This window comes from Hemiscyllium ocellatum, chromosome 11 (genome assembly GCF_020745735.1).
Source record: "Hemiscyllium ocellatum isolate sHemOce1 chromosome 11, sHemOce1.pat.X.cur, whole genome shotgun sequence".
In the NCBI taxonomy this organism is placed as follows: domain Eukaryota; kingdom Metazoa; phylum Chordata; class Chondrichthyes; order Orectolobiformes; family Hemiscylliidae; genus Hemiscyllium; species Hemiscyllium ocellatum.
The window spans coordinates 33,193,664-33,220,904 of NC_083411.1; the positions used below are offsets into that span (position 1 = coordinate 33,193,664).

General features: G+C 38.1%; 1 protein-coding gene across 3 annotated transcripts in view; it reads right to left on the minus strand.

The window, feature by feature from the left end:
* The window catches only part of tenm1 (teneurin transmembrane protein 1), an 833,960-nt gene that overhangs the window by 684,944 nt on the left and 121,775 nt on the right, over positions 1–27,241 (minus strand). For all 3 annotated transcript variants that reach the window (XM_060832118.1, XM_060832119.1, XM_060832117.1), the window contains exon 2: positions 26,744–27,004. In XM_060832118.1, coding sequence (XP_060688101.1) covers positions 26,744–27,004 — 261 coding nt within the window. The remainder of the gene's footprint in view (positions 1–26,743; positions 27,005–27,241) is intronic.

The window sequence follows — 27,241 nt, forward strand, 5'->3', positions numbered from 1 at the left end:
ATAAGTGACTTTCACATTTGTTCACAGTTGATAGAGTAGGTTTGATTTGTTCATTGAATCAATGGTAGCAGCTCTGCAAGTCCAGGCACATTTACAAGATGCAAGCCTTGTCATTTCTTCCCTCCCCATCTAAACAAGATAGTAACAATCATCTCAAGTGAAATCCCTCAAAATACTGTCTAAAACAGTGTTGTGTTTCTTGAAATAAAATGGCATTATTCCAAAATATTCTGCTGTGGAAGGAAATCTTGTCTTACTTATAATGCCAATGTTCTCTTCATAAAACAAATTGTGTTGAATGCTTACATATCTGGAATAAGGATTTTTTTTCCTTCTCCTGCTCCAACTCTGATAAAATTTCATTTCAGCCTCTTGAAGGTGAGGTGAACACCAATATTCACATACGTAAACAACATTATAATCAACATTTGGCTTTAAAGAAGTATACTCTCCCTGTTGTCCCCATAGCATGGTTTAAATAAACACAGAATAGCAAATTAGTATATCAAGCCATGGTTCTGTCTCAACTGGAAGATTGTGTCCAATTCTGGACATTCCACTTCAGTAAAGAATGTGAGGACATGAGGAAAGGTGTATAAGGCATTCATAAGAATAATTCAGGACTGAAATTCAGCTGTGAGGATAGTTTACAACAGTTGGAGTTATTCTCTTTGTAGAAGAGCAGATAAAGAGGAGATTTGATAGAGATTTCCAAAATCATGAGGAGTTTGAAAAATATTGGTTTCTTTGACAGAAGGACAAATAAATATAGGCTATTGATTTAAGGTGATTGGCAAAACAAACAACAGTGACAAAAGGAGAAATGTTTTCACACAGTGTGTGCTTTGTATGTGGGATGCACAGCCTGAGAGTAGGTAGACTCAATCAAGACCTCTGAAGACAATTTCACACTTTGGACTGTAAAAAAAATGCTGTGGAAGCTATGGCAAAAAGATGGGGTTGTGGTGCTGGATGGGCTGTTCTTCTTGAGACCTATTGTGGATACAACTGGCAAAATTAGCACTCTGTGCTGTGACTATTCTATGATGTTAACACCAGCTTAACCAAGATAGGAACAGTGAATAGCAATTAAAAGTCATGGACAAAAACAGTTTTATTTCAGTACAATGAACTGGTGTAAGCATATGTTTATACATGAAGACAATGCAGAAATTATGTCTACCATGTAATATGCAGGAGATTCCTGTATTAATGTGAAGTTTGCATGTATAAATGTAAATAAGTGTCAGAAGACTGAGTTCAATAATCATACTAGAATTGGCTGCCAGAATTTGGCTGACTCCAATACTGGGGAGCATCTGTGAAGAGAAATTAGAGTAAATGTGTCGAGTCCAGTGACCCTTCCTCAGAATAGTTATAGCATCCACAATTCTTTCAGCTTTTATTTCATAAAGTTTCAATGATACTTTTGGTTGCCTGATGTCCTGGCTGATATACTTCAGCAACCAAATAGCAACTATTAAAAATAAACCACCAACTGTCCATTTATCACATTGAGTTCTATACGGACACTGTTGGAATTGGCTAGCTGTTGGTTTTACCTGTGCAACAGATATTATGACATATCGAAGTAATTTGCTAGCTGAAAAGCAAAGAGACATCTTTAAGATATGATAACTCGCAAAGTAAATATCCACATTTGTTTTCTTCAGTTGCAAATGCTTCTGGAATTCAGTGCCATGGAAAATTATTGAGGCCAAAATGTGTGTTTCAAGGTGGTCTATATCTTTCTTGTGGACAAAGGCATCAAGAGATGTGTGTGTCAGATAGAATAAGGATATGAGCTTGGTGATCAGCCATGATTATATTGAATTGTGAAGGACACTCAAGGGTCAAATGGCCTACTCCTCCTATCTTCCATGTTTGTGTTTGTGAGGATTATAGACTGTATTGGGTCAATTATATTATTACATTTAAAAAAAGGACACAGTATCATATATAATGATTATTGAGAACATGATGAGCAATTTACTTCTGACTAGTTGGGCATCATGATTGTGTTAATGTTCACAAGATTGCAACATACATGTGGTAGGTAGCAATAGAGCAAAACCATGAAGGCTGCTCTAAACCATATATCCAGGAAGGACTTACAACCCCATCAAAAGATCTAATTGTTTCTTGAAATGTTCCAGAATTTTTATCTTCACTGTTCTACCAATCAGCTCTAACAAACCATTAATTTTCATCAAGGGTGTGGGGTAGTAACAGGGAGATGGTGAAAGAGAAGGAATAGCTAATGGTGAAACTTAGACTATTCTGACTTTGTTCACATCCAATAATTAAGAAGCTTCTATGCACATAATTTAAAAGAAAATTTGTGTCCGAAACTTTGGTGAACTCTGTTTTTGTTTAGAATGGGAGAATAAGCATGCAATTTCATGTTACAGTGACATCTCACATATTTGGATGATCATACCATCAAGGTGATATTTGTGTCACTGGGCTGGATACTGACAAGTAAACAAGTTTAAAAAAAACTATTGAACATTCTTCTGAGAAGTCAAAAACCATTTTTTTTACTCAAAAGGCCTGATATTTACCATTGTATTCATCATTATTTATAAATGAAATGAGATTGGTGTTGTGGTTTTGAACCATATTTAACTGTATATTGAAAATTCAAATCAGTTAGATGTGCATTGTTTCTTCAGGGTGAGGATTCCCAGTTTGATGAAATATCATGCTGTTTTTGCAGAAATTTATAATTTCATAATATCAGTTGGTCATTATTTGAACTATCATTTTAACCTGGAAGCTATGAATCACAATAATGCTCCTTCTTCTGGAGTTAACCTTTGGTGTGGTGCAGTTTAATCTGCAGGATATATTTGGCTGTTTCCAAAGTTTAAAAAGAAAATGATCACATTATTATTGTAGGACACTGTCATGACTGAAATTAATTTGTAAAGCTTTACAAACATAAATAAATATATCCCTATGTACCTGAGTCTGAACAGGAAACATTAGCCAGTTATTTTATCATGTGATGCACCGCCAAAACAAATAATTAAAAGAATGATCCATTCAATGAGTTAAATCAGAACAAGAGGTTTAAGTGGATTTTTTTCTTCAGGATTTGAAAACAATAAACAGAAATTTCTGTCAGGTTTAAAGAAGAGGTAGTCGTCACCACCAGTCTGACCAAACACCATGTGGTTTTACAGGATCATTCTGTAACTTAGCTGCTGGCCTATGTCCCAAGTTAACTCTTTTGGACTGACATTTGTTCTGTACTTTTGCTGATTTTCTTGAGCAGTGATTTGGTTGATGTAGTAATTATATTGTAATAGAATGAGGTGAGCTAGATGGACTTCATGGAATGAGTTTCCTGATTGGGGCTGTTAACCTGCCCATTAAGGAATTTGGGCTGATATACATAAACAAGAGTGTTAGGGGTTTTGCTCACTCTAGGAGCTGTCTCAGAGCTAACTGGGTCAGTGTCATGTACTATGCATGTGTAAATGAATCATGACTTGGTGACAGTATACTGGGCTCCATGAAGTTATTTTACCTGGAATCTCCTCTAGCTGCAGACTGTACATCTTTGTTTCATTTATAGCTGCACTGCACTTTCAGATGGAAAGAAGTACCTCAAGAGAGCCAAACTAGAAAGTTTTTTTAATAGGTGAATTATTATTAAAAGTCCCTTTCTCAATCTGTTCTGTTATAGCTCCCTGTCAGTAAGTCAATTTATCTTTAAGAGACATACTAATGATACCATCACTGTATCAAAGCATGTGACTCGAGGAAATAAATGTCTCTGACTTCATCTTAGCCCGGGATCATTTGAAGCATGACACATAGCAGAAAACATGCTACTCTGTGTAATGTATTAACTTGATGTTTCCCAGACACACTGATAGCTCTCTGCAAGAAACATCTATTGGAATCTTCAATCCCATGATATTCATTCCCAGTTTGTTTCAAAGGTCAACACAAACGTTTTCCAGTCTTCCGTTAAAGACAAAGTCACATCCCACCCCACCTCCTCGTCACACAAATCAGCTTACCTCTGCTCTCATTCAGTTTCCTCCCCTAATCTCAAAAACACCACAGTGTTTCTTCCAAATGGTCTCATCTGGTCCTCTACCCAATTCTGTCACCAGCACTACCTCCTCTCTCACAGTGCAATCCTATCCCACAGTTCCATGGTCAAAGTGCCCCTTGTTTTAATTCTTAAGTGTTGTCACTCTACTGCAATAATCTATTCATCAATTTATTTTTGATGGTTCCATTCTCGACTATGCTGCATGAAGTCATTCTGAAACTTCGAAATGAAGAGATTTGAGACACAGCTGATACTGATGTTGGCTTCCCATATCATCGTTTGTGGTATATGCAAATCAATGTTTTTGAAATTGGCATCATCATTAAGTCAATTTTACTTGAAGGACCTGATTTTTCTCACTGTAGGAAATGGAGCTTCAAGCTTTGGAATTAACTGCAGGTTTTAATGGTACTTGAGTTGTCATCATCCCGAAGTACAGATGGAGAAAAGCTGCCAGGATTCTATTTGTCATTGCTGACATGCTGATAGTTATGCATGTGTAAACATTATATTAGGACATTCTTGGCTATGATAGCTTCTGGTAAATTTTCAATCCACACACACTGCATGGGCCAATGCATACAAAATAGTCATGGGGGAACATATCAGTGGAGAACTACCATTTATGGAATCATATCACAAAAAGCGATCAAAAGGTGAACAAAAGAAAAAAGAAGTGACAATTTTAAGGAGTTTTGTCCAATTAACAAAAGAAGTCACAATTGTGTCCTGCTGATGTAAACCTGAATTCAACATATTGCATGGTACATCTTTCCACATTTTGACAGAAAATTCTTCTTTGCTGCATCATTGCTTGCCAGAACTAAAGAAATGCCAAGCTACAAGTCAGTTTCACACATTAGAAACATCCATCACAGTCTCTAACGGTAAAAAGTATTTTATTAAATGCAAGGCAAGTTGTATTATTATTTTTCAGTGCAGTCATCCATGTGCTAAAGAGATTGCACTACTTTTTATTGAATTGTCACAACCTTTTTTTAAGAAAATTCAGGTTCACAATAGTACAGTGTGATGTTGGAACATTCGTCTTACCTCTGAATCACTGTGGGTTTCCTATGGTTCAAATGTCAAATTAATCTTAGTATTCCTCACCACTTACGCCCCTCTTCTTGGGAGAAAAAAACTGCTTGATAACTGGAATATGCAACCATTTCTTATAACCATCTTCCAATACCTCACAGACATGGTATTATTCCTTGTAAGTAGACAATGCTTGACAGTACACAGAATAACTGATGAGAAAGGAGGCAGGTCTGGGAGCAGGACAGTATCATCTGGCAATGAGGGATGAAGATCCAGGATTGAGCAGCTGAAGGCCAGAGACAGAAGATAGCTGCTATTTGCTGAAGCTGACAGGGGGAATGACAGACCACTGCTGCTCTTGTTTTTTGCTGATGTCAAGAGGGGACACAAAGAGTCTGTCTGAGGAGGAGTTGGGAGAAGAGGAAGGCCATAAGGTGCATCTGGGGGAAGAGGGAGACATGAGAACTGCAAAAGAAACTGGGGGAGATGGTGGGGTGGGGAGGGGGGGTGCGGGGATAAGGGGAAGTGTGGAAGCTGCAAGGAGCTTGGGGAGATGGGCCACGTCAGGCCATAAGTTGGTGAGAGAGATGATGGCTGAAGAAGAGGGGGAGTCTGCAAAGATAACAGCTGTAAACCTATCATCAATAAAGGAATACATAGCTATCTAAGAGTTTGAAATAGTTGAAGTCAATGAGGTGATGATTTACTTGCAAATGCATGTGATACCTCTGGCTTAATGCTGCATATTTCCAGGAGTTACTCCATGGGGAAAATTGTAGTGGGTATTATTATAACAAACACTGTATCAATTGTTAAATTTAGATCTGAGAAACATTTTAAAAACGGTAGTAACAGTCTAGTTAAAGTGAATTTGTAATGGAGACTTATTACCTGTGACCTTACCATTCTCCAGAAAGTGGGTTTTGGTGAATGCTTTCTTTGGGTAGAAATGAGTAATAGTTATCTTAAATTGAAATGCTAGCTTATGCTTGATGTCCTGTGCCAGTTTAAATGCTGTAGCACCCAGGAACTAAATGCTTTCCTTGTTTTGTGGGTATAAGTTGAATGAGGTTGGTAATTATTGAAGATATTGATTAATTCTTCTAATAGTGTTCCTTTGGAAGTCCAAATGCATCAATACAAATACAGAAGGCAATATCCCAACATGACAGCTGCAGCTAATGTGTTTGTGAAAATTTTAAAAAGTCCCTAAAAAACAAAATTTAGCTTGCAAAAATCAACAAAAGAAAGTGCTCAAAAGAAATCCTTGAAAAAAAAACAATTGTGAGCATATGCGATATGGTGTAAGATGTGTTGATTCTGGAAGATACGCTGCCTGTGGCTACTGGAAATAGATTCAATTAAATACTTTCAAAATAAAATTTGCTTGATACTTGAGAGAAATACACTTATTGACCTATTGGGATAAAGCAGGGACTAACAGGATTGCTCTACAGGGGGTTGGTATCGACTTGAATGGCTGAGTGGCCTGTTTCTGTGTAGTAATGACTATGTAGAATAAAGAGTAAGCAAAGGGGTTAGAAGTGGGCACAGTGGAGGAGTAGGGAGGCACTCGGTGGGAGTAGAGATGGTACGTGAGGATGCCTGCAATGGGAGTGACAGGTATAAAACCTAGATCATAAACAGGATGGATTATAAATTTCAAAGTCACTGGATGGGCCTGGATACTGTGGATCTGCAAGTATCGTTCAAGAATGGGCTAACACTGTAAAACTAAATGCAACAACTTGTATATAATAAGTGCCTTTAAAATAATAAAATGTTACAAGGCAACTCGCAGGCTTATTATTAAAATCTGAAACTGAGACAGCTATGGTGTTATTATTAGATGACTAAAAGCTTGATTAAAGAGCTACAATTTCCAGAACACTGGAAGTATTAGTGCGGTAGAAAGAGGAAGTGGTTTCCAGAGGGAATTTCAGAGATTAGGGCCTACCTAACTAAAAGCAATGGCCACCATTTGAGGTGCAAATAATTAACATTGGGCCTGAAGGGAAAATAGACGAAAATCATACAATAGAACTGGAGGCTTTTGGAACACAGGGAAGCAACGGTGTGTTAGGAATAGGAGATAAATGGCTTAAACCAAAGGAAGAAATATCAATCGTTTCAAGTTTTTAAAAAGGCATGAAAAGTCAGAAAAGGAAGTGATTCTATCCTATATTTCATAAACATCTAAAATATAAAGGAAATCAATGCTGAGGAAGAGGTAAGCTTCAATGACGTTACTCTAAGTAAAAATCAAAAGTGAAAAAAATCCAAGTTAATTCCAGGGGTATACACTCCAGACAAACAGCTCCACTCACATTTTCTTTTGGGGAAATGTAAATGATATAAAACAATCTTTTATTCAATTAAATAAATTGAGTAATTGAATAAATTGGGAACACATTTGGAGTCAATGTGCATTAATGTAATGCAAGATGTTTTCATAGCTCAATGTGCATTGGATGGCATCAGAGACAATGCTCAGATGACCTAACATTTGCATACAGGAAATGAAACTGTAAGAATGCTGTGTAACGCTGATCATAAAATAATTAACATGTTGCATGTGACACAAGTTTTATTTTTGATCTAAAATTTAAAGAAATATCAATGCTAACTGTAAAATTGTATGATGCAAAATGTAAGCCAGTTCAGACTCTAGCAGTCATATTTAGAGTGCAGATGGAAGATCCTCTGCAAGCTACATTGCCCATTTAGATCTTAAGAAGGTGCTGCTATGCACTTCTTGAATATGTCTGTTGCTGTTGAGTAGTGCAAGTGGTAAACCAACACCAATGAGAGTTAATAAAAACAGAAAAAGCTGGAAATATTTAGCAGGTCCTAAAATGCAAAGCAGAATTAACATTTCAAGTGGAAGTTGATGAAATGCTCTGAACTTGCTACGTTTTCAGCATTTTCTGTTTTTATTTCAAATTTCCAATATTCTGCTTGTCAACTAGTTAGAGGTGATTAACTATAAGCAGTTGCAAGGTGCAATCTACTCACTTAACACCTGCCTGCACGTTAAATTCAGCATATTTAAGTATGCTTTACTAGGAATGGACTATTATACAAATGGAAATATGTTTGTGGTAAATGGCCAATTTAAAAGATTGTCTGTTTTAAATATGGACAGTTTAAATGGTGGTAATTGGACCACTATAATAGGATTATTGCATAGATGAAGGGTGGACATTGTAAAATGCAAACGGACTTAAAATATAGGATGAAGACAAGATAATAAATATCCTGAAAGATTAACTTCACTAATATTCTCAAGGGAAGACAAGAACAATCTGCTCCCCCTCCAAAACAAGAGAGAAGACATTCAGGACCTGAATAGTAATAAGGTGGTACTTTTAGACAAATCCATCTCAAGGGAGGGATTATTTTTCCTAAGAATAAGGATACACTGGTAGGTTTTAATCTGGCTAATTCAGTATCTGTATTCCAAAAGGCTCCTAAACAGAGACAAGCAACTGCTGATTCATGAGATTTAAATCAATTCCATGATAAATAACAGAATTGACTACCAGAAGAATATTTCAGGAAGTTGTATGGAAGAGTAATCTAAGGAATAGCAAAATAGCATTCCGTTGGGGAGATCATTTTGGACCAAGATTGTTCAATTCTTTGTGGAAGTAACAATCTGCTTCAATAGCGATGCATATTGTGATCATGTACCTCGATGTCCAAAAGTTATTTGATGAAGTTCCACACAAAAAGTTTTAATTAAACTCAATGCATTTGGGATTAAGAAATTGACTGAAGAATATAAAAACAACAAGATTTTATTCATCTCAGATTAAGATGCCCTGGACTTAAGTGTTGGGAGCACGACTTGTTAAGATTTTTTTAAATTAGCCTGTTCAGATGTGTTATGGCACACTTCTGGATCAGATGGGACTTGTGGCTCAGAAGTACACATATTATCACTGTGTCACAAGAGTGATACTTTTTTTGAAAGAGTTGAAGGGAGAACTTCCAGGAAAATTGGTCAAATTTGCAGAAAACAATAAAGTCAAGTATAGTAATTGCAGTTCAGAGAGGATGGAATAACTAAGTCCAAAGGCAGGCAAAATGCAATGAAGAGCAGTCTAAAATACTTCACAAGTGAAGGATAAATATGCTCCACATCGAAGAATCATAGAATCTGTACAGTGTGGAAGTAGGTTGTTCAGCCTAACAAGTCCACATCGACCCTCTGAAGAGCATCCCACCAGACACATCCCATCCACCTAACCTACACATCTTTGGACTGTGGGAGGAAACCATAACACCTGGCAGAAACCCATGCAGACATGGGGAAAATGAACAAACTCCACATGGACAATCACTTGAGGACAGAATCAAAATGTGCTGTGAGACAGCAGAGCTAACCACTGAGCCACCATGTCACCCACTTGATCTCCATGAAATGAATGGAATAGATTGAGACGAAGTGAAATAACCCAGATGTCTTGTTAAATTTACTATTTAAAATGTTTAAGTAATACTGAGCAATAATCAACAAAATGATTGATTTCTTGTGTTCAGGACCCCAAAAAATGTTAAATGAGACAACTGCATCAACTGTTCAAAGTAAGCTATTTGTAGTAGCCTTTGGTGAGGAGTGATTTATTTTCTATCACAGTGTATTTCTCATCACAGTGTGAAGCAAAACTACAAGTAAAACAAAAATAATTGACATATTTTATATATAAAACCTGTGGAAACAATCAGTGCAACTTAATGCACCAGGTATGAGAAATAAATTAGATTCAAAATGTTTGAAATACTTCAACTTAGAAGGGTCATGTGGTTCATGAAAACATTCTTGGCCAAACTGTGTTTTTAACTCATGGATGCTGCTTCAATAACATTTATGAAGCTTGACATCATCCAGAATAAAGCAGCCCATTTGATTGGTGCCACATCCACAAGCAACCACTGCCTTCTTGACTGATGTTCAGTACCAGCAATGTATATCATCCACACAATATACTGCAGAAATTCACCAAATTCCTAAGATAGCACCTCCAAACCCACAACCACTTCCAAATAGAAGGGTAAGGGTAGCAGATACATGGGAATAACACCACCTGATAGTTCCCCTCCTAGCCACACACCATCTTGACTCAAAGATATTGCTGTGTCAAAATTCTGGAATTCCCTCACAAAGGGCATTGTGGGTGTATCAACAGCACATAAACTGCAGTGGTTCAAGCAGCTCACCACCACTTTCTCAAGAGCAACTAGGGAGGGGCAATGAATGCTAGTCCAGCTGGCAACATCCATGTCCCATGAGTAGTTAGGAGGAGATCATTTTTACGATCAATTGAAATCAAAACGAGATGTTTTTTAAAGTTGTACTTGTGGAAACGCATTTTTAAAATTTCTAATCTTTTGCCTGCAAACTATTTCTGGAGAGATTTTTTTGCTTTCTTTTTTCTGTTACAGGATGTGAATATTGCTGAGAGGGCCACCAGTTGCTGCTTATCGCTAATTTCACCTGAACTGGTCATTTCAAAGGTTAGCTAAGAGTCAAACACATTGCTGTGGATCATGTGTCAGACGTAGGCCAGATTGGGGAAGGATGGCAAATTTTCTTCCCAAAAAGGGCTTCAGTGATCTAGGCAAGACTTTTTTTTTATATATAAAACCACTGACATCAAAATTATGAGGCTAGCTTTAAACCTCAGAAAAAAAGCACCAACTCTGTGGCAAGTGATCCAAAACCCATCTAATGTTTCAGGAACATGTGTTCAAATCAAACTGAGCAGATGATATAACTTGAAATCAACAAAAACTTGGAATAAAGAAAATGCCTAATTGCATGCAACCATTTGTGGGCTGCACGGTGGCACAGTGGTTAGCACTGCTGCCTTCATAGTGCCTGAGACCTGGGTTCAATTCCCACCTCAGGCAACTGACTGTGTGGAGTTTGCACGTTCTCCCCGTGTCTGCGTGGGTTTCCTCCGGGTGCTCCGGTTTCCTCTCACAGTCACAAAGATGTGCGGGTCAGGTGAATTGGCCATGCTAAATTGCCCGTAGTGTTAGGTAAGGGGCAAATGTAGGGGTATGGGTGGGTTGCGCTTTGGCGGGTCTGTATGGACTTGTTGGGCCGAAGGGCCTGTTTCCACACTGTAAGTAATCTAAGCATTGTCAATTGTTGTAAAAAAAAAGCCATTGAGTTCCCTTAATGTTCTTTAGGAAATGAAACTTGACATTCTTACCTGGTCTGATCCACACGTGAGTCCAGACCCATTGCATTATTGTACACTCTAATTGCCCTTCATTTTTAGAGAGAGGGACTGTTGGTGATTTAACCTATGGGTCACTATTCCTGAGGCTAGGGAGAAGGTTGAGATTCCTGAAGAAGGGCTCATGCCCGAAATGTCGACTCTCCTGCTCCTTGGATGCTGCCTGACCTGCTGCGCTTTTCCAGCAACACATTTTCAGCTCTGATCACCAGCATTTGCAGCCCTCACTTTCTCCTATAAGGTTGAGATGGTTGGATGGTGCAGGAATTGAACCTGCATTGTTGGTGTTACTCTGCATTATAAACCAGTCATTCACCAACTGAGCTGACTAACCCTGCAAACTTAAATACGTTTTCAATGTAATGAGGGTTTCAGCCTCGACCACCTTTATAGATAGTGCGCTCCAGATTTCCACCATCTTCTTTGTGAAAAAAAAATCCTCGCATCCCCTGTAAACCTCAATCCACTTATTGTAATGCCCCTGGGTCATTGATTCCTCTGCCAAAGGGAAAAGTTCCTTTCTGTCTGCCCAGTCTATGCTCATCATGATCTTATGCATCTCAGTCATGTCTCCCTTCAATGTTCTCTACTTCAAGGAATACAACCCAATCCAATTTTCTTGTGTAAAATTCTCCAGCTCAGGCAAAATCCTGGTAAATCTCATCAATACCTCTCCATTGCAATCACTTTCCTTCTAACATGTAGATTCCAAAACTGCACACAATACTCTAGCTGTGGTCTACCCAACATGTAGTACAGTTCCAGCAAAACCTCCCTGCTCTTAAACACTATGCCTCAGCTCATAAAGGCTAGTACCCGAAATGCTTTATTACTTTATCTCACCATCTTCTACCTTAAAGGGATCAGTGTTATGGCATAACAAGTTCCCTATGATCCCTGGTGCTTCCCAGGGTCCTACAGTTTGTCACGCAATCTTATTGTCTGATTTGTCCTGTACAAGTGCATCATCTCACACTTATCCTCACACATTCCCTTAGTCCTAGGAATCAGAGGACGGAAAACATCTCTACTAAATTTTTAGTGCTCCTATCAATATCCAGGTAACAATATAAACAAAGGAACAATGGAACTCTGTTATTCACTGCTGCTAAACCATTGCTGAAGACTGAAAAGCTATTGCCACAAATGAAATCATTCAGTTCATATAGAAAGAAAGGAAACTAGTGACTCTTAGAGGACCATGCAAGAGTCATCATTGACAATGGCGGTCTATTTATTTGATTGCAAATTTCAGTATTTACAGAGGAACCTTGATTATTCAGCATTCAATTATCTGAATATCGGATGATCTGGCAAGATCGCAAGGTACCAATGCTTAGCTAAACTATGTTATCCTACATTCCATTATCTGGAATTTGATTAACCGAACAAAATACCTCCTATCCATATCCTTTGGATAATCGAGGTTTCTCTATATTAACTTTATTACCTGCTTAGTTTCAGAACACATTGCTTAGACAGTGAAAACTATGAAACCAAATATAAAGAGACAATTTTTAAATGCCATAAATTGTAATTCCTATTGTCTTTCCAATGTATAAAGAACAACTGGCCAATAATCTAAAACTTTAAACACAGTGTATTAAATTAACCACATCAAGCCATTTCACCAGTCAGTTTAGAGTGAATATATAATTAGATTACATTCCCTGCAATGTGGAAACAGGCCCTTCGGCCCAACAAGTCCACACCAACCCTCCAAAGAGCAATCCACTCAGACCCATTCCCCAACATTCACCTCTGACTACTGCACCTAACACTACAGGCAATTTAGTACAGCTAATTCACCTAACCTGCACATCTTTGGACTATGGGAGGAAACTGGAGCACCCAGAGGAAACTCACGCAGGCACAGGGAAAATGTGCAAACTCCACACAGACAGTCGCACAAGGCAGGAATTGAACCCAGGTCCCTGGCGCAGTGAGGCAGCAGTGCTAACCACTGAGACACCGTGCCGCCCGAAGATGTTTGATGTCAACGTTCACAACTATCCAAGGAGTTCACACATTTTTTTGTTTAAATATGAATCATCAAAGAGAGGACTATAACACTCTAGATAGTTCTTCTTTTCATTCTAACAAGGACAAAAGAAGTATCGAAACTTGATGTGTATAAGATAAATGTGAATAGAAACACATCAATCTCCATAGTATTACAATGGCTTCATTTATCCAAACTATGCTGGGTGCATTTAAAGTTTCAAATGACAACACATCATATATAATCAACGCACAGCTTTTTTTTGGACAAAGACTTTAATTTGTATAAGTCACATGATGAGGTTGTGAGTTTGTTGCCAGATTTTAAAGTAGCAGTACAGATTTTTCTGCAGAGAGACAGAGTTCTGTCAGAATTTAAAGCAAAATGCTGCAGATGCTGAAAATCTGAAACAAACATTAATTGCTGGAGAGAAACAAGAAATGTTGCTGTTTACTGATAAAGTTCTGCTTTAGAAGACCTTGGCACCAACTGAAACAACACATCTAAGAATCTAGAGGCCAGCCACAAAGGAGATTGAGACAATGATACATGAAAATTGGAATAAAAGCAGTAAGTGCTGGGAAAACTCAACAGGTTTGGCAGCGTTTGTGAAGAGAGAAACAGAATTAATGTCTTAAGTTTGATATGAATCTTAAATACACTGTTTTATTTCAGATTTCCAGCATTGATTGTAGTTTGCCTTTCTATATTAAAGTGATATTGTGTCACTCTCACCAGCTTCTCACATTTGTTTTTGTGCAAGTGTGTGAAAATAGAGAGTGGAATATCTTTTTTTTTAAAACATTTGAGGTAAACATATCTCAACTTATAACTCACAAAAATCTTTACTGCTAGAGTATAAATTTAAATTGGGTTAATTACTTCATGCTAAGAACACACACATTTCTTGCATAGAAAATACAGTGATCACAGGCACTAAGAAAATACATTAATTCTACCCATGACAGAGTAGAGCAAAATAGATCTGAACAATCATTTCCCAGCAATGGATATTGAAGCATTCAGTGCAAATATGTCCAGGAGATAGTTGTATGCATTTCTGGAAAATGCAGGTATTCAAGGTTACAATGAGATGCTAGGTAGGTGGGTCAAAACTGACAAGGGTATAGTACAATAGTAACTGCAGAAACACTGGGGAAGATTTCCTAAATGTTAAACATTGTCTAGACAGGAGCAGCAATGAAAATCTGAGTGGGAAGATTGCACATTCTTCAACAGATTTTCGACAGATTTTCTTTCCAAAAAAAGGTCTGTTCCTGATGTATCTGATCTTGACAGATTTGTTTTTTGTATTTAACACAAGCAATGATTGATGCCAAGGTGGTACAAATGAAAAAATGACCTTCAGTCTAAAATTAGGGTAGCACTGCAAGTAAATGTTGCTGGTTAAAAAAAGAAATCAGAAATAGATTCAATGAAAAGGAGGCATGCCAATTGTTTTCATATATTTTAAAATAATTGAAGGAAGAGAAAACAAATGTTGTGAGTATCTAATTCACCATTAATATGTATTAAAATAAAGTTTTTTTTAGTTTGGGAATTAAAAAGTTTTACCAGTGGAAAAGGGATAAAGACAATTTAACCAAGCTTGGAGCTTATTAACCTTAAAACATTGAGGCCACATTAAGTCAGACAGATCAACAGCTGGAGAGATAGGATCATAAAACTGTTGATGGGCTTACTTGTGGAAAGGAGTGAAGATGCGATGTCTGTCATTTTTGCATCTTGGCAATACAGAAAGATGTTTTTGTTTTGGCTCGCAGAGGAAACTCAGCTTAAAAGTTTTTAATTAATCCTATTATAAAACTCATTTAATTCATTACATCAAAAAAATAAATTGTAAATGAGAGATAATTAATCCTAAGGTTGATTTGAAGACATCCCAGAACAGACTACATTGCAAAGAACAAAAACAGAAATTGCGGGAAAAGCTCAGCAGATTTGGCAGCATCTGTGGAGAGAAATCAGGGTTAATGTTTCAGGATGAGTTACACTTCCTTAAAATAGATATTGTCATAAATATGGGTGAACCTTAGGGAAGCTACAGAAAGGTTGGGCCTAGTGGTTGGCAGCTCACAGAGAGCTCACCTAAGCGTGCAATACAAGCAGAGCAAAATACCAATGGCATCATTCAGCTTTGGGAATACGAGAGTGACTTATCAGCCTTGATTTTCATCATGAAGAGCAGAAATGCCAAAATTATTCTTGTTTTTCTCATTTTCATCAGTCTGGTTTTGAAGACTATCCATGGTTCATGCATCTTTGATTCTCAAAAGTACCTAGTCATTGTAATAATGAGCTGCCCCACTGAAATCTGATTTTGTAATCTTTGGAGTCTCAAACTCAGATTTTGGGATTAGACCAGATAAGAGAAGGTCTTTTTTTTAGTGCATTTCATTTAAATTAGTGGGTAACCCCTTTGGAGACCTGAGGTGTCCTGTTGATATGGTTTCAAGAGTCAGGTATCTTTTGGTGGTAGTGGTTGGGTGTAGGGGGAGAGGCACCAGGTAACCTTTGGGGATGTGGTTCAAGTATCTTTGAAGTAGACCAAGTGCCCTTTGCAATTATTAACTGTGGATAAGATTGTGTGCAAACATTGCATAAACTCCTTGGAACTTTGCAGGGACTGTCATAAAGTGCCAGGCAGAATGAACAATGTGCCTCCCAAGAAGTATGGCTTAGGGCCAAACAGTGTTTTGGGGATGATGAAATAGAGATAAGGTGGCACAGGAAGGTATTAGGGAATTTGGTGGATGGATTCATTGGCATAGGTTGGCATACAGGATTTGAGGGGCCATGAGGATTGGTAGAGGGATATAGGGAACTATGGATGATGAGTACAGAGGAGTTTGGAGGAGATTTTAATTTTGAATCTTAATTTCTAAACTGCAAGGTTTCTGCTCAGTCACTCAGCGAATTGCAGCCGTGTAAAATCTTCCCTTGTCACCAGGCTCGGTTCTAAATCCAGGCTGCACCAAACCAAATATCCAAAGATTACAGGCAGTCATTTTTAAAGGTCAATTTTGCAGAGTTGGGATTTCTCCCATTTCTGTGCACTTGCTCCAAGAATGAAACTCAAGGCCTTAACCTCAGTTTGAATTTTGTGAGGGAACATAAGCTGGAAGACTCACCAGTTAGAAATTAGTGGAAGAATCTACAGAGGTCTTCAAAAAGACTTGTGGAAAAGATGGTATTGAACAGGTTAACTTGAAAGTAAGTAACCGAAATAGGGGACTAAGGCATCGCAATCAAGAGACAGTAAATTATTATTTTTTTAAACACACTAATAATAGCTAAAATTGAGAACACTGAAAAAGTAGTTGCAGAAGATGGTGCCATGCATATGGATGTTGTCTACAGAAAGTGTTGGAAGGTCATGCTTTATATGAAAAATAATAATTTGAATTTGCTAACTGAAAATCATGAGTTGAAATCATTTGAAAGGTTGATGCCACATTCCAGTATCACGACATTGCAATCGAAGATGGCAGAACCTTTACGTTGCTGCACCTGTGATATTCTAAATCCACTGAAATGGAGACAACTTGTTAGCAGGGATTTTGAAAGAATCTTGGAGGGGAATGAACTAGTAGATATAACCACTTGGATGATGAGACTCTGGTCATGGGAGACACGTGCCGAGACATAATGTTATTATGTAAATCAGTCATCTGGAATATATATTATCCAAAATCATATTTGGCTGTGTGGGCAACTGGAGAGAAATAGTCATGTGACAAGCCAGGTAAACTTGTCTGCTCCTTTGACAAGTTGGGTCTTTTGAATGGAATCACCACAGGTATGCTAATATCATCCAGAATCTATTGTTTTTAAACTTCTTCTCCATTCCAGTTATTATCTTGGTGTTTTGACTGTCTATGTACTGCATGCAGTGATTAAAGAATCAAGCTAGCATCCGCTGTCCCCAGAAGAAGCAATGAATGAACCATCTAAATCTTTACTATCTTGACACCCAAGCTAGAAGGAAGACCGAGTTCAGCCTGAAACCAAACAAGCCACCAAACCTTAAGATCTATAAATGCCTTAACTTTAGAGATTAGTTAGCTGATGAAAATGATACTTAACAGTTCTTGCTGCATTGTTGTACCAACAATGGTCTTACAAATCAGCATATATTCTTATATAAACTGGTCTTCCCCAAGTAATTTTGTTTTCTGATGTTCCAGTTCTGATTAAATGTAAAATGAAAAGCTTTGATATTGTGTCTCTTTTTAGTAACATTTCAACTCTGTATTACCGAGTAATTATTTGTCCACTATCATTCAATCTTCCTGCATCAATGCTCTCAGGGTGGTGGTGGTGTTGGTGGTGGTAATGGTGGTGGTATTGGTGGTGGTGTTGGTGTTGGTGGTGGTAGTGGTGGGGAGGGGGGTGGTGGATGTTGATTTACCACTGAGTGGAAAGTACATGGGACTACATGTATAAATACTGTGACTTTCTCACCTCCTGAGTCCCCAAATCCTCGATCAGCAGTGTCATGGAACACCTTGAGGGCAGCTCAAGAATTTCAATACGATTCAGGAAAAAGCAGCCCAGTGGATAGATAGCCCAACTATAATCTGAACATTTATTCCTTCCAGAGGCAGCAGTGTGTACTATATACAAGATGCATTGCAGCAACTTAATAAGCCTCTTTCAGCATCACCTTCCATGCCAAATGTCAACAGTACCCATCTAAACGTTCCTACCCAAGCGATATACCATACTGATTTTTAACTTTATCAACTTTTCTTCAGAATTGCTGAATCAAAGTTTAATCAATTTAAGAAGTCCAGTCATGCCTTCTCAAGACCAATAAGCAAAAGTTAACAGCAATGGTCACATCCTACAAACATAAAATACCATGAATTGACACATCGGTGTTTAAATATTCAGGAGGTGGGCATTTATTGTGCATTCATTATGTAATATCAATATGTCATAACTGCAGACCCCCTTGTTGTATGAAGATGTCTGTGCCATTTATCACTGTGCATTCTACCACCAAACCTCTTTTAGGAAAGAAATCTATAGGGTCCATTTGGGTTTGTATGTTGGAGAAAAAACCACTTGCTTGTCTAACAAGATGTTCTTGTTTTAAATAAAATGTTGCTTATTGCCTAAAAGTAACCATATTGAAGTTGCTTTGATGTGATTGACACTGTTATTGACAGTATGGGGATTATCAAGATGGCACATGTTACTCATTCAAAATCTTGAGCTGTGTTCTCACCAAGTCCATGTAATATTGTCATAGTGGATAAACCACTCCTCCCTATTTACTCTTTCAAGGACCAAGCTCATATATGTCAGAACAGGCTACAACTGCAGATGGCGAAAAGAAAGTACATGATATGCAATGCAAGATCATAAGGTACAGTAGCAGAAATTGGACCATTCAGCCCATTGAGTCTGGCCTGCCATTCAATCATGGTGGATAAGTTTCTCAGTACTGCTTTTTCCCTGTAACTCTTGATACCCACGAACCTTGCCTCCACAGCCTTCTGTGGCAATGGATTCCATAGGTCCACCACTCTCTGGCTGAAGAAGTTTCTTCTTATCTCCGTTCTAAAAGGTCTTCCCTTTACTCTCAGATTATACCCTTGGGTCGTGGTCGGTCCTAATGGAAACATCTTCCTAACACCTACTCTGTCCAGGCCATTCAGTATTCTGTATATTTCCATTAGATCCCCCTCATCCTTCTAAGCTCCATCGAGTATAGACCTAGAGTCCTCAAACATTCCTCTGACCAGAGCCTTATAGAGCCTCAGAAGTACATCCCTGCTTTTATATTCAAGTTGTCTCCAAATAAATGCCATCATTACATTTGCCTTTCCAACTACTGACTCAACATGCAAGTTTACCTCGTGAGAATCCTCAACTAGAACTCCCAAGTCTCTTTGCACTTCAGACTTCTGAATTTTCTCCCCATTCCTGAAATATGTTACTGTAAGAACTTAATTGTGTATAAATACTACAGTTCTTTAATTTAAATGGCCAGACAACAAAGGATAGTAGGGCAGAAAGAGTTCACGTAAAATGTCAAAACAGTAGCAGAGATGTCTTGGGCTACTGGTTTGTTTCTGTATATCTGTTCTACAAAATATTATTAACTATTAATCAAATATTGCTTAACTACATTAGAACATAAGGATGGTACAGATGGTATGATAAAATCAAATTTTATTATAAACCAACAACCAGTGAAAATAATTCTTAAGAAAATATTACAAACATATTGCAAGTCAGAGTCATAAACAGAGATAATTTTAATTATCCAAAAATACACTGGGGAAACTAATTTAACCATGAAATGCAGCAAAGATTTCTGGAGCCAATCTAAGTTTATTTACAAAATTAGATAAAACTGCTTTTAATCCTAAGAAAGAGAAAGAGTACTGGATCTTTTGTATTCATTCATAGAAACTGGATATTTCTGGTTCAGCCAACATTTTTTGCCCATCCTTAACTGGCTAGAGGGCAGTTAAGAATCAACCACATTTCTGTGGTTCTGGAGTTACATGTAGGCCAGACCAGGTAACAATGGCAGATTTCCATCTCCAGGAGGTGGGTATTAGTTGACAATAAACATGGTCATTGTTAGATTTTTAATTCCAGATTTTTATTGAATTCAGGGCGCGCCATTTGCCATTGAACACAGGTCCCCAGAACATTACCTGGGTCTCTGAATGAATAATTTAGCAATAATATTATTAGGCCATCACCTCTTCCATTACAAATAAATACATCCAGTGTGAATAAATTAATGGGGAAAAGTAGGTAAGGATCATTTCCCTATGGAACAGCAATGGTAATTAAATTTGATATGAGAACTGAGAAAAATGTTCTAAGGCTCGTAATTGAAAAAAAAATAATGAAGAAGATTTAATGAGGGAATTAGATCAGCAACATTGCAAATCAAATTGGCAGATAAGACAAACTGGTTATATTCCAGACAGGATATGATTAGGATAATAGCTAACATATACCCACAAAGTGAAGAGAATGTGGCAAAATTGAAGATTTTTAGATGAGTAGGGATATTAAAATTGAAATGAAATTTAAGAAGGAGGCACATAACAAATCAAGCTGAAGCAGTCAAAACCAAAATCGTTCAGAAAACATAGAAGCAAAGAAATATAAGAGCCGCTGTCAGAAAACAGTAATAGAAATAGTATCAGATTTTCTAAACACAAAAATTCTGAATAAAAAGTCAAAGATCAAGCAAAAGTTTATAAACTTGGAAACTTATGAATGAAGATGCAAGCAACCAAGTTTTTTAGGACAGGAGATATACTGCCACAAACAATGATGAAGCAAACTCTTGAAATTGAAATGAATACACATTAAAAAAGATGATAGAACATGGAGAATGAGACAAATTGCAAGAACAAAAACTGAAGGTAGAATCAGGGAAGCGTATTTACGAAGATAATCTGTAATTGAGAATAGAAAGCAGAATTATTTTGGGGTTTGAATGATTTTGACAAATGAAAACAAATTCCAAGAGTGTTTGACCTGGCCCAGCTACATTTGGCATGTGATAATTAAACAAGCTCTGGAGTACTTAGCGTTTTGAGAGCAAAGATGGAGCAGAAGGAGCAACCAAGCTTAGAGACAGTAAAGGTTTTATTGGAGACAAGAAGATCAAAGACAGAGCTGAAGAATTGGTTCAGCAGATCATTAATTGCACAAGCATTGAGATGAATCAAAGTCCAGACTGAGGAAAGTTTAGAAATAGTATATTAAAAGTACAGTTACAAAATCTTTGTTGCAAGCATTTCTGGCACTAAATCAGAAGTAATTGGGCTCAAAGAGGATGAGGATGCGAGTAATGAGGTATTCAAGGTGGTCATTAACAATGACTTCATCTGATTGAGCTAATGGGTGAGAGAAGAAGGTCATTTCGAATGGCAAAGTTGGGATTGTGGACTTGAACATGGATATGAGAGTTTATGCAAAGGGAGAGGTAAATGAAAAACGAAAAATGAGAGGAAAAGTTACTTTGATTTAGAGACTGAAATGAATTAGAGTGGTGCTGGAAAAGCACGGCAAGTCAGGCAGCATCCAAGGAGCAGGAAAATTGACGTTTTGGGCAAAAGCCCTTCATCAGGAATAGAGGCAGGAAGCCTGCAGGGTGAAGAAATCCCAGTAGTGCCTGCTTGCTGTATCAAAAGTTCGCTGTTTCATCTTCTTTCACCTGGACCACCTCTGACACCTCCCTCCCCTTCCTGGACCTCTCCATCTCCATTAATGATGACTGACTTGACACTGACATTTCTTACAAACTCACTGACTCCCACAGCTACCTGGATTACACCTCTTCCCATCCTACCTCCTGCAAAAATGCCATTCCATATTCCAAATGCCTCTGCCTCCGCCGTATCTGCACCCAGGAGGATCAGTTCCACCACTGAACACACCAGATGGCCTCTTTCTTTAGAGACCGCAATTTCCCTTCCCACGTGGTTAAAGATGCTTTCCAACTCAACTCGTCCACATCCCGTACCTCTGCCTTTGAACCCCATCCCTCCAACCATAACAAGGACAGAACCACCACCCCCCCCCCGGTGCTCACCTTCCACCCTACCAACCTTCACATAAACCGCATCATCTGCCGACATTTCCGCCTCCTCCAAACAGACCCCACCACCAGGGATATATTTCCCTCCCCACCCCTATCCGCTTTCCGCGAAGACCGTTCCCTCCATGACTACCTGGTCAGGTCTATGTCCCCCAACAACCCACCCTCCCTTCCCCTGCCACCGCAGGAATTGCAAAACCTGCACCCACACCTCCTCCCTCACCTCCATCCAAGGCTCCAAAGGAGCTTTCCACATCCATAAAAGTTTTACCTGCACATCCACCAATATCATTTATTGTATCGTTGCTCCCGATGCAGTCTCCTCTACATTGGGGAGACTGGACGCCTCCTCGCAGAGCGCTTTAGGGAACATCTCTGGGACATCCACACCAATCAACCCCACCACTCTGTGGCCCAACATTTCAAATCCCCCTCCTATTCTGCTGAGAACATGCAGGTCCTGGGCCTCCTCCACTACTGCTCCCTCACTACCCGACGCCTGGAGGAAGAACACCTCATCTTCCGCCTCGGAACACTTCAATCCCAGGGCATAAATGTGGACTTCACCAGTTTCCTCATTTCCTCTTTCCCCACCTTACCCAGTTCCAACCTTCCAGCTAAGCACCATCCCCATGATTTGTCATACCTGCCTATCTTCCTTTCCACCTGTCCACTCCACCCTCCTCTCTGACCTATCACCTTCATCCCCACTCTCATTTACCCATTGTACTTTTTGCTACCTTGTCCAACCCTCCTCTTTGACATATCACTCCATCCCCACCCCCATTCACCTATTGTACTCTATGCTACTTTATCCCCACCCCCCACCCCCTCTCATTTATCCTTCCACTCTGCTGGCATCCTGCCTCTATTCCTGATGAAGGGTTTTTGCCCAAAACATCAATTTTCCTGTTCCATGGATGCTGCCTGACCTGCTGTGCTTTTCCAGCACCACTGTAAACCAGACTCAGTTTTCCAGCATCCGCAGTCCTTGTTTTTACCATAGAGACTGAAACGATTGAGTTTGAAGAGTCAACTCATGCAGAGATTGATGTCAGAAAAGAGAGACATTATTAGGGCTGGCCATAACTGAGCAGCACAAAATGGTTGATGGCTGCCCATGTCTAATACAGTAAAGCATGGCTGACAGTAGTTAGAGGGCTTGGAAAAATATTTGCTTCTTGCAGTCTTCACAAGTAGAGCAATAGTAGCTCTGTCAACTCAAGGTTACTGGACTGAGATAGAATGAGCAGTTGCAGTTACTGACGCATAAAGCATAGATAAGAACATTTCACACTAATTAGAGCTCTTGAATAACTAAATTAATCTGTTATAACACCAAGAGTAGATTTTAGTTAAAATTTTTAAGATGATCATAGATATAGATTCTGAAGTAGTTACAGATTGTCTTATGCACAAAGAAATCACTAATGGCATGAGATGAAAAGATTCAAAGCCGTCTGACAGCAAAAGCAGCCTCCATATCAATATCAATAAGAGAGTCTATTAATATCATGAAGCTGAGAACTGGGATGGGGTGGACCATAAGCCTGTCCATCTCTTTGTTGTTACTATCAGCAAGCAAAATAATTTGCTGAGGCAAGCTTGAACTATGTAAAATGTTTTACCAGAAACCCAATTACAAAAGGATTGCTTTTTGCTTCTGACCAATAGAAAAGAAAGGAAGAGGGGGGGCATGGAGCATGTGAGCACCTTAGTGTTGTGGAGAAATGCAGCTGTACTGAAAATAAAGCTGCAATAAAGGTTATCTGAAACTACCCCATGACTTAGACTCTCATTAGAAATTATGAGATCTATTAGACATTATTTTAGTCACAAAGATGACTGACTGAAGATAGGTCAATATAGAGTCATAGAAATGTACAGCACAGAAACAGACCCTTTGGTCTAACTCATCCATGCCGACCAGATATTCTACATTAATATAGTCTGATTTGCCAGCACATGGCCCATATCCTTCTAAACCTTCCTATTCCTATACCCATCCAGATGCCTTTTAAATGCTGCAATTGTACTAGCCTCCACTAATTCCTCTGGTAGCTCATTCCATACATGCACAACCCTCTGCATGAAAAGATTGTCCCCTTAGGTCCCTTTTATATCTTTTCCCTCTCACCCTAAGCCTATGCCCTCTAGTTCTGGACTCCCCCACCACAGGGAAAAGACTTTCTTTATTTATCCTATCCATGTCCCTCATGATTTTATAAACCTCTATAAGGTCACTCATCAGGCTCTGACGCTCCAGGGGAAACAGCCCCAGCCTGTTCAGCCTCTCCCTATAGCTCAATCCTCCTACCCTGGAAGCATTCTTGTAAATCTTTTCTGAACCCTTTCAAATTTCACAACACCCTTCTGATTGTATAAATCTAACAGCTCCCATAAACAAAAACAAACTAAAGAGAATTACATTACTTCAGAAAAAATGTGTATTTTGTCTTAATCATATTTGAATGGTGAATTCATCAAGTCTTCACACAATAGCAGCTGAAATAATTCACTTTACTGTGTGAGGGGGACAGGTCATTTTCCCACAGGACTTTCTCTATAAAAATACCAAGTTAATGCTAAATAATGGATGATTTTGTGATTTAGATTTATAATCACAGGAAATTGAATCAAGATGGCTAAACTCTTCTCAGTTAGGATCCTTAAGGACATTAGCTTCTAATGTGATATAATAAAATTTTCATAGCCCAGTAACCACTGAATGTATTGGCATAATTTTTAACTACATGAAATACTTAAATAGCAACATTGTACGTTTGAAGCTTTGGATCTGAATAGGTTTATAATTTCAAAAATATTAGAACAATTTGCACGAATTACCTTTTTCATTCTACTGAGTGTTTGATAATCATTTAAATCTTGGAGTTCTATAAATACTTAATGTGCATTTGGATCTATTAAGAGATTATCTAACAAAAAAAGTAGCCTTTTCTAAAAGGAATATTTGAATGGCATTTTCATTTACTTAGTACTGCATGAAGTTAAATCGTTGAGAAATTAAATTCTGGAGGTTTGGTATGAAAAGGAAATGCTGCAAGTACACAAAAGGTCAGTCAGCATCTGAAGAAGACAGCTTGACACTTTTCATCAGAATGCTGACAGAATGTATCTATCCTAAATATTAACCTGAACTTTTTTCCATGACCTTCTATGTATGGCAGAATTTACAGTTGCAATTTCTAACAATCACAGAATCTCTGCCCTTTTCATTCATATTTCACTGAAGAAAATAAAATGGTATCTCTTTAATTTAAAACAACTGAAATGACTGAGGAACTTCATAATATGCTGTAAAATCATTTTGTTCAATGGCAATTGATCTCAAGGACTATCAGAGCCAAAGTGGAAAATTCCTTTGCAGTTACACAACCAAATTTCAAACTCTAGTACCAATTTTAAAATGGGATGGTCACTGTGCAGCTGAAGGTCAAGGTACAGGAGCAGATACCTGCTCCAAACTCAGAAGCTTCAGATAGTAAAGATTTAATGTCTCCAGCTTCAACCATAAGATCCACTCAGTATCCCATTCAAAACATCTGCAAGTAATAGCTACATGGATGAAGGGCACCGCCAGACCACTGAAGGATTAGCCTCCTATCAGTCAAGTAAATGGTGAGGTCAGACTGTACCATAAAGGGGAGGAGCGTGTAGTGTGAATCATTATGGGTTATAAAATAGTCAGCTGGACCAGTCTGATTGGTGATTTAATTAGGTTAGTTAATATTCCTGTTAAAATCAGAACTCTGAAGATTACAGTAACACTCAGTAGATAGGTCTCTATATTTAATGTTGACTGCATGGCTGCCTGGTTTCCCCAGGTTAAAATTGTCCCTTCTGAATGTTTTGCAAAAATATCTTAAAACAATCTGGCACTCAATTGACAATGCTGGAAAACACAACTAATTCATTCAATGATTGGGTATTCAATTGTGCTTTCCAATATCTACTTTTTAGCATTGACTCTAATTCACTGTCAAACACATGGTGGTTTCCTAAAATCAATACCATTGTGCGCATATTCAAGTGTGGAACCTGTCCATCCAAATATATTGAATGTATTCCACATTCCTCCAGTTACTTTCTCAGAAGAAAAGTAAGATGCACAGAAAACAAGTCATTACATGCAATGAATCTGAGGTGTTCAGCTCCTTCCACCTTAATGTTTTCTCAGAAAATCTAATGTTTTCATAAGCAGCTCAAATGCCACTATAAATCTCAGTCTCCTAACAAATCAATGGTGAATATTTCCCTTTGAAATAAACTTAGGTCCTACCAGTGATGTACCACACTTGCAAACATGTTGTTCACGAACATGCTGTTAAAAATATGTATTTTGCTCTTCTGCAAATAGAATAATAGAACTCAAAACTACAATAGAACTTAGTCTGTCATGCATGAATTTATATAACCGATGATAAAGTAAAACAGAGCAAGAACATAGAGATATTCAAGGGATCACAAAGTTTGGATATTCAAAATATGAGTGAAAATAATATATACATATATCAGCAGAATTAAAACACAGTTCTAACTATGTTAGTTCAGAGCAGCTGGATAAGGGCACGAATCCTATTGTCATAATATTCATACAGTGAACTGCTCTGCAACATTAAACTAATCCACGACTTTCAATACCACTGAGAAAAGCTTCATTCTTAACATGCATATATAATTGATTTAATATCAACTGAATACTTGCCATTGCAAAACCATATTTTACAGAACTTAGTTTTATTCCTTACCATTTTCTGCATCAGACTTCCTTTCCTGTTCAGTGTCAGTGAGAGAAAGCATTGAATTAGCACGGCTTGATAGACAGGAGCTATGTTCAGATTTGATTTCTCTCATCCACAATCTTAAAGCATGATCTGGAGATGCAGCTCCTTCTGTTTCAGTGTCAACGTCAGAACCTATTATCATTGGGTATCCATGCTGGGAAGGATCACACATGTCAGTCTGATATCCAGCACATAGCACTGGTGGAGCCTCACAGAATTCCAAGGCTGAAAGAAACAAAAGAGAGGGAGAGAAAGACATACAGTGTGAGAGTTAAATGCAGCTTATTAAAAGAATACTTCTGAAGACAAGCTAACAGAATAGTATGACAAGCTGAGTATCAGCATTACTAACTGGAAGTTTTGGAAGACAACCAATACAGTTCAACTGAATAAAATCAGCAATGATCTGGTTTGCCATAAACACATTAACATTATAAAATATACCACTTAAAAATATTTTTT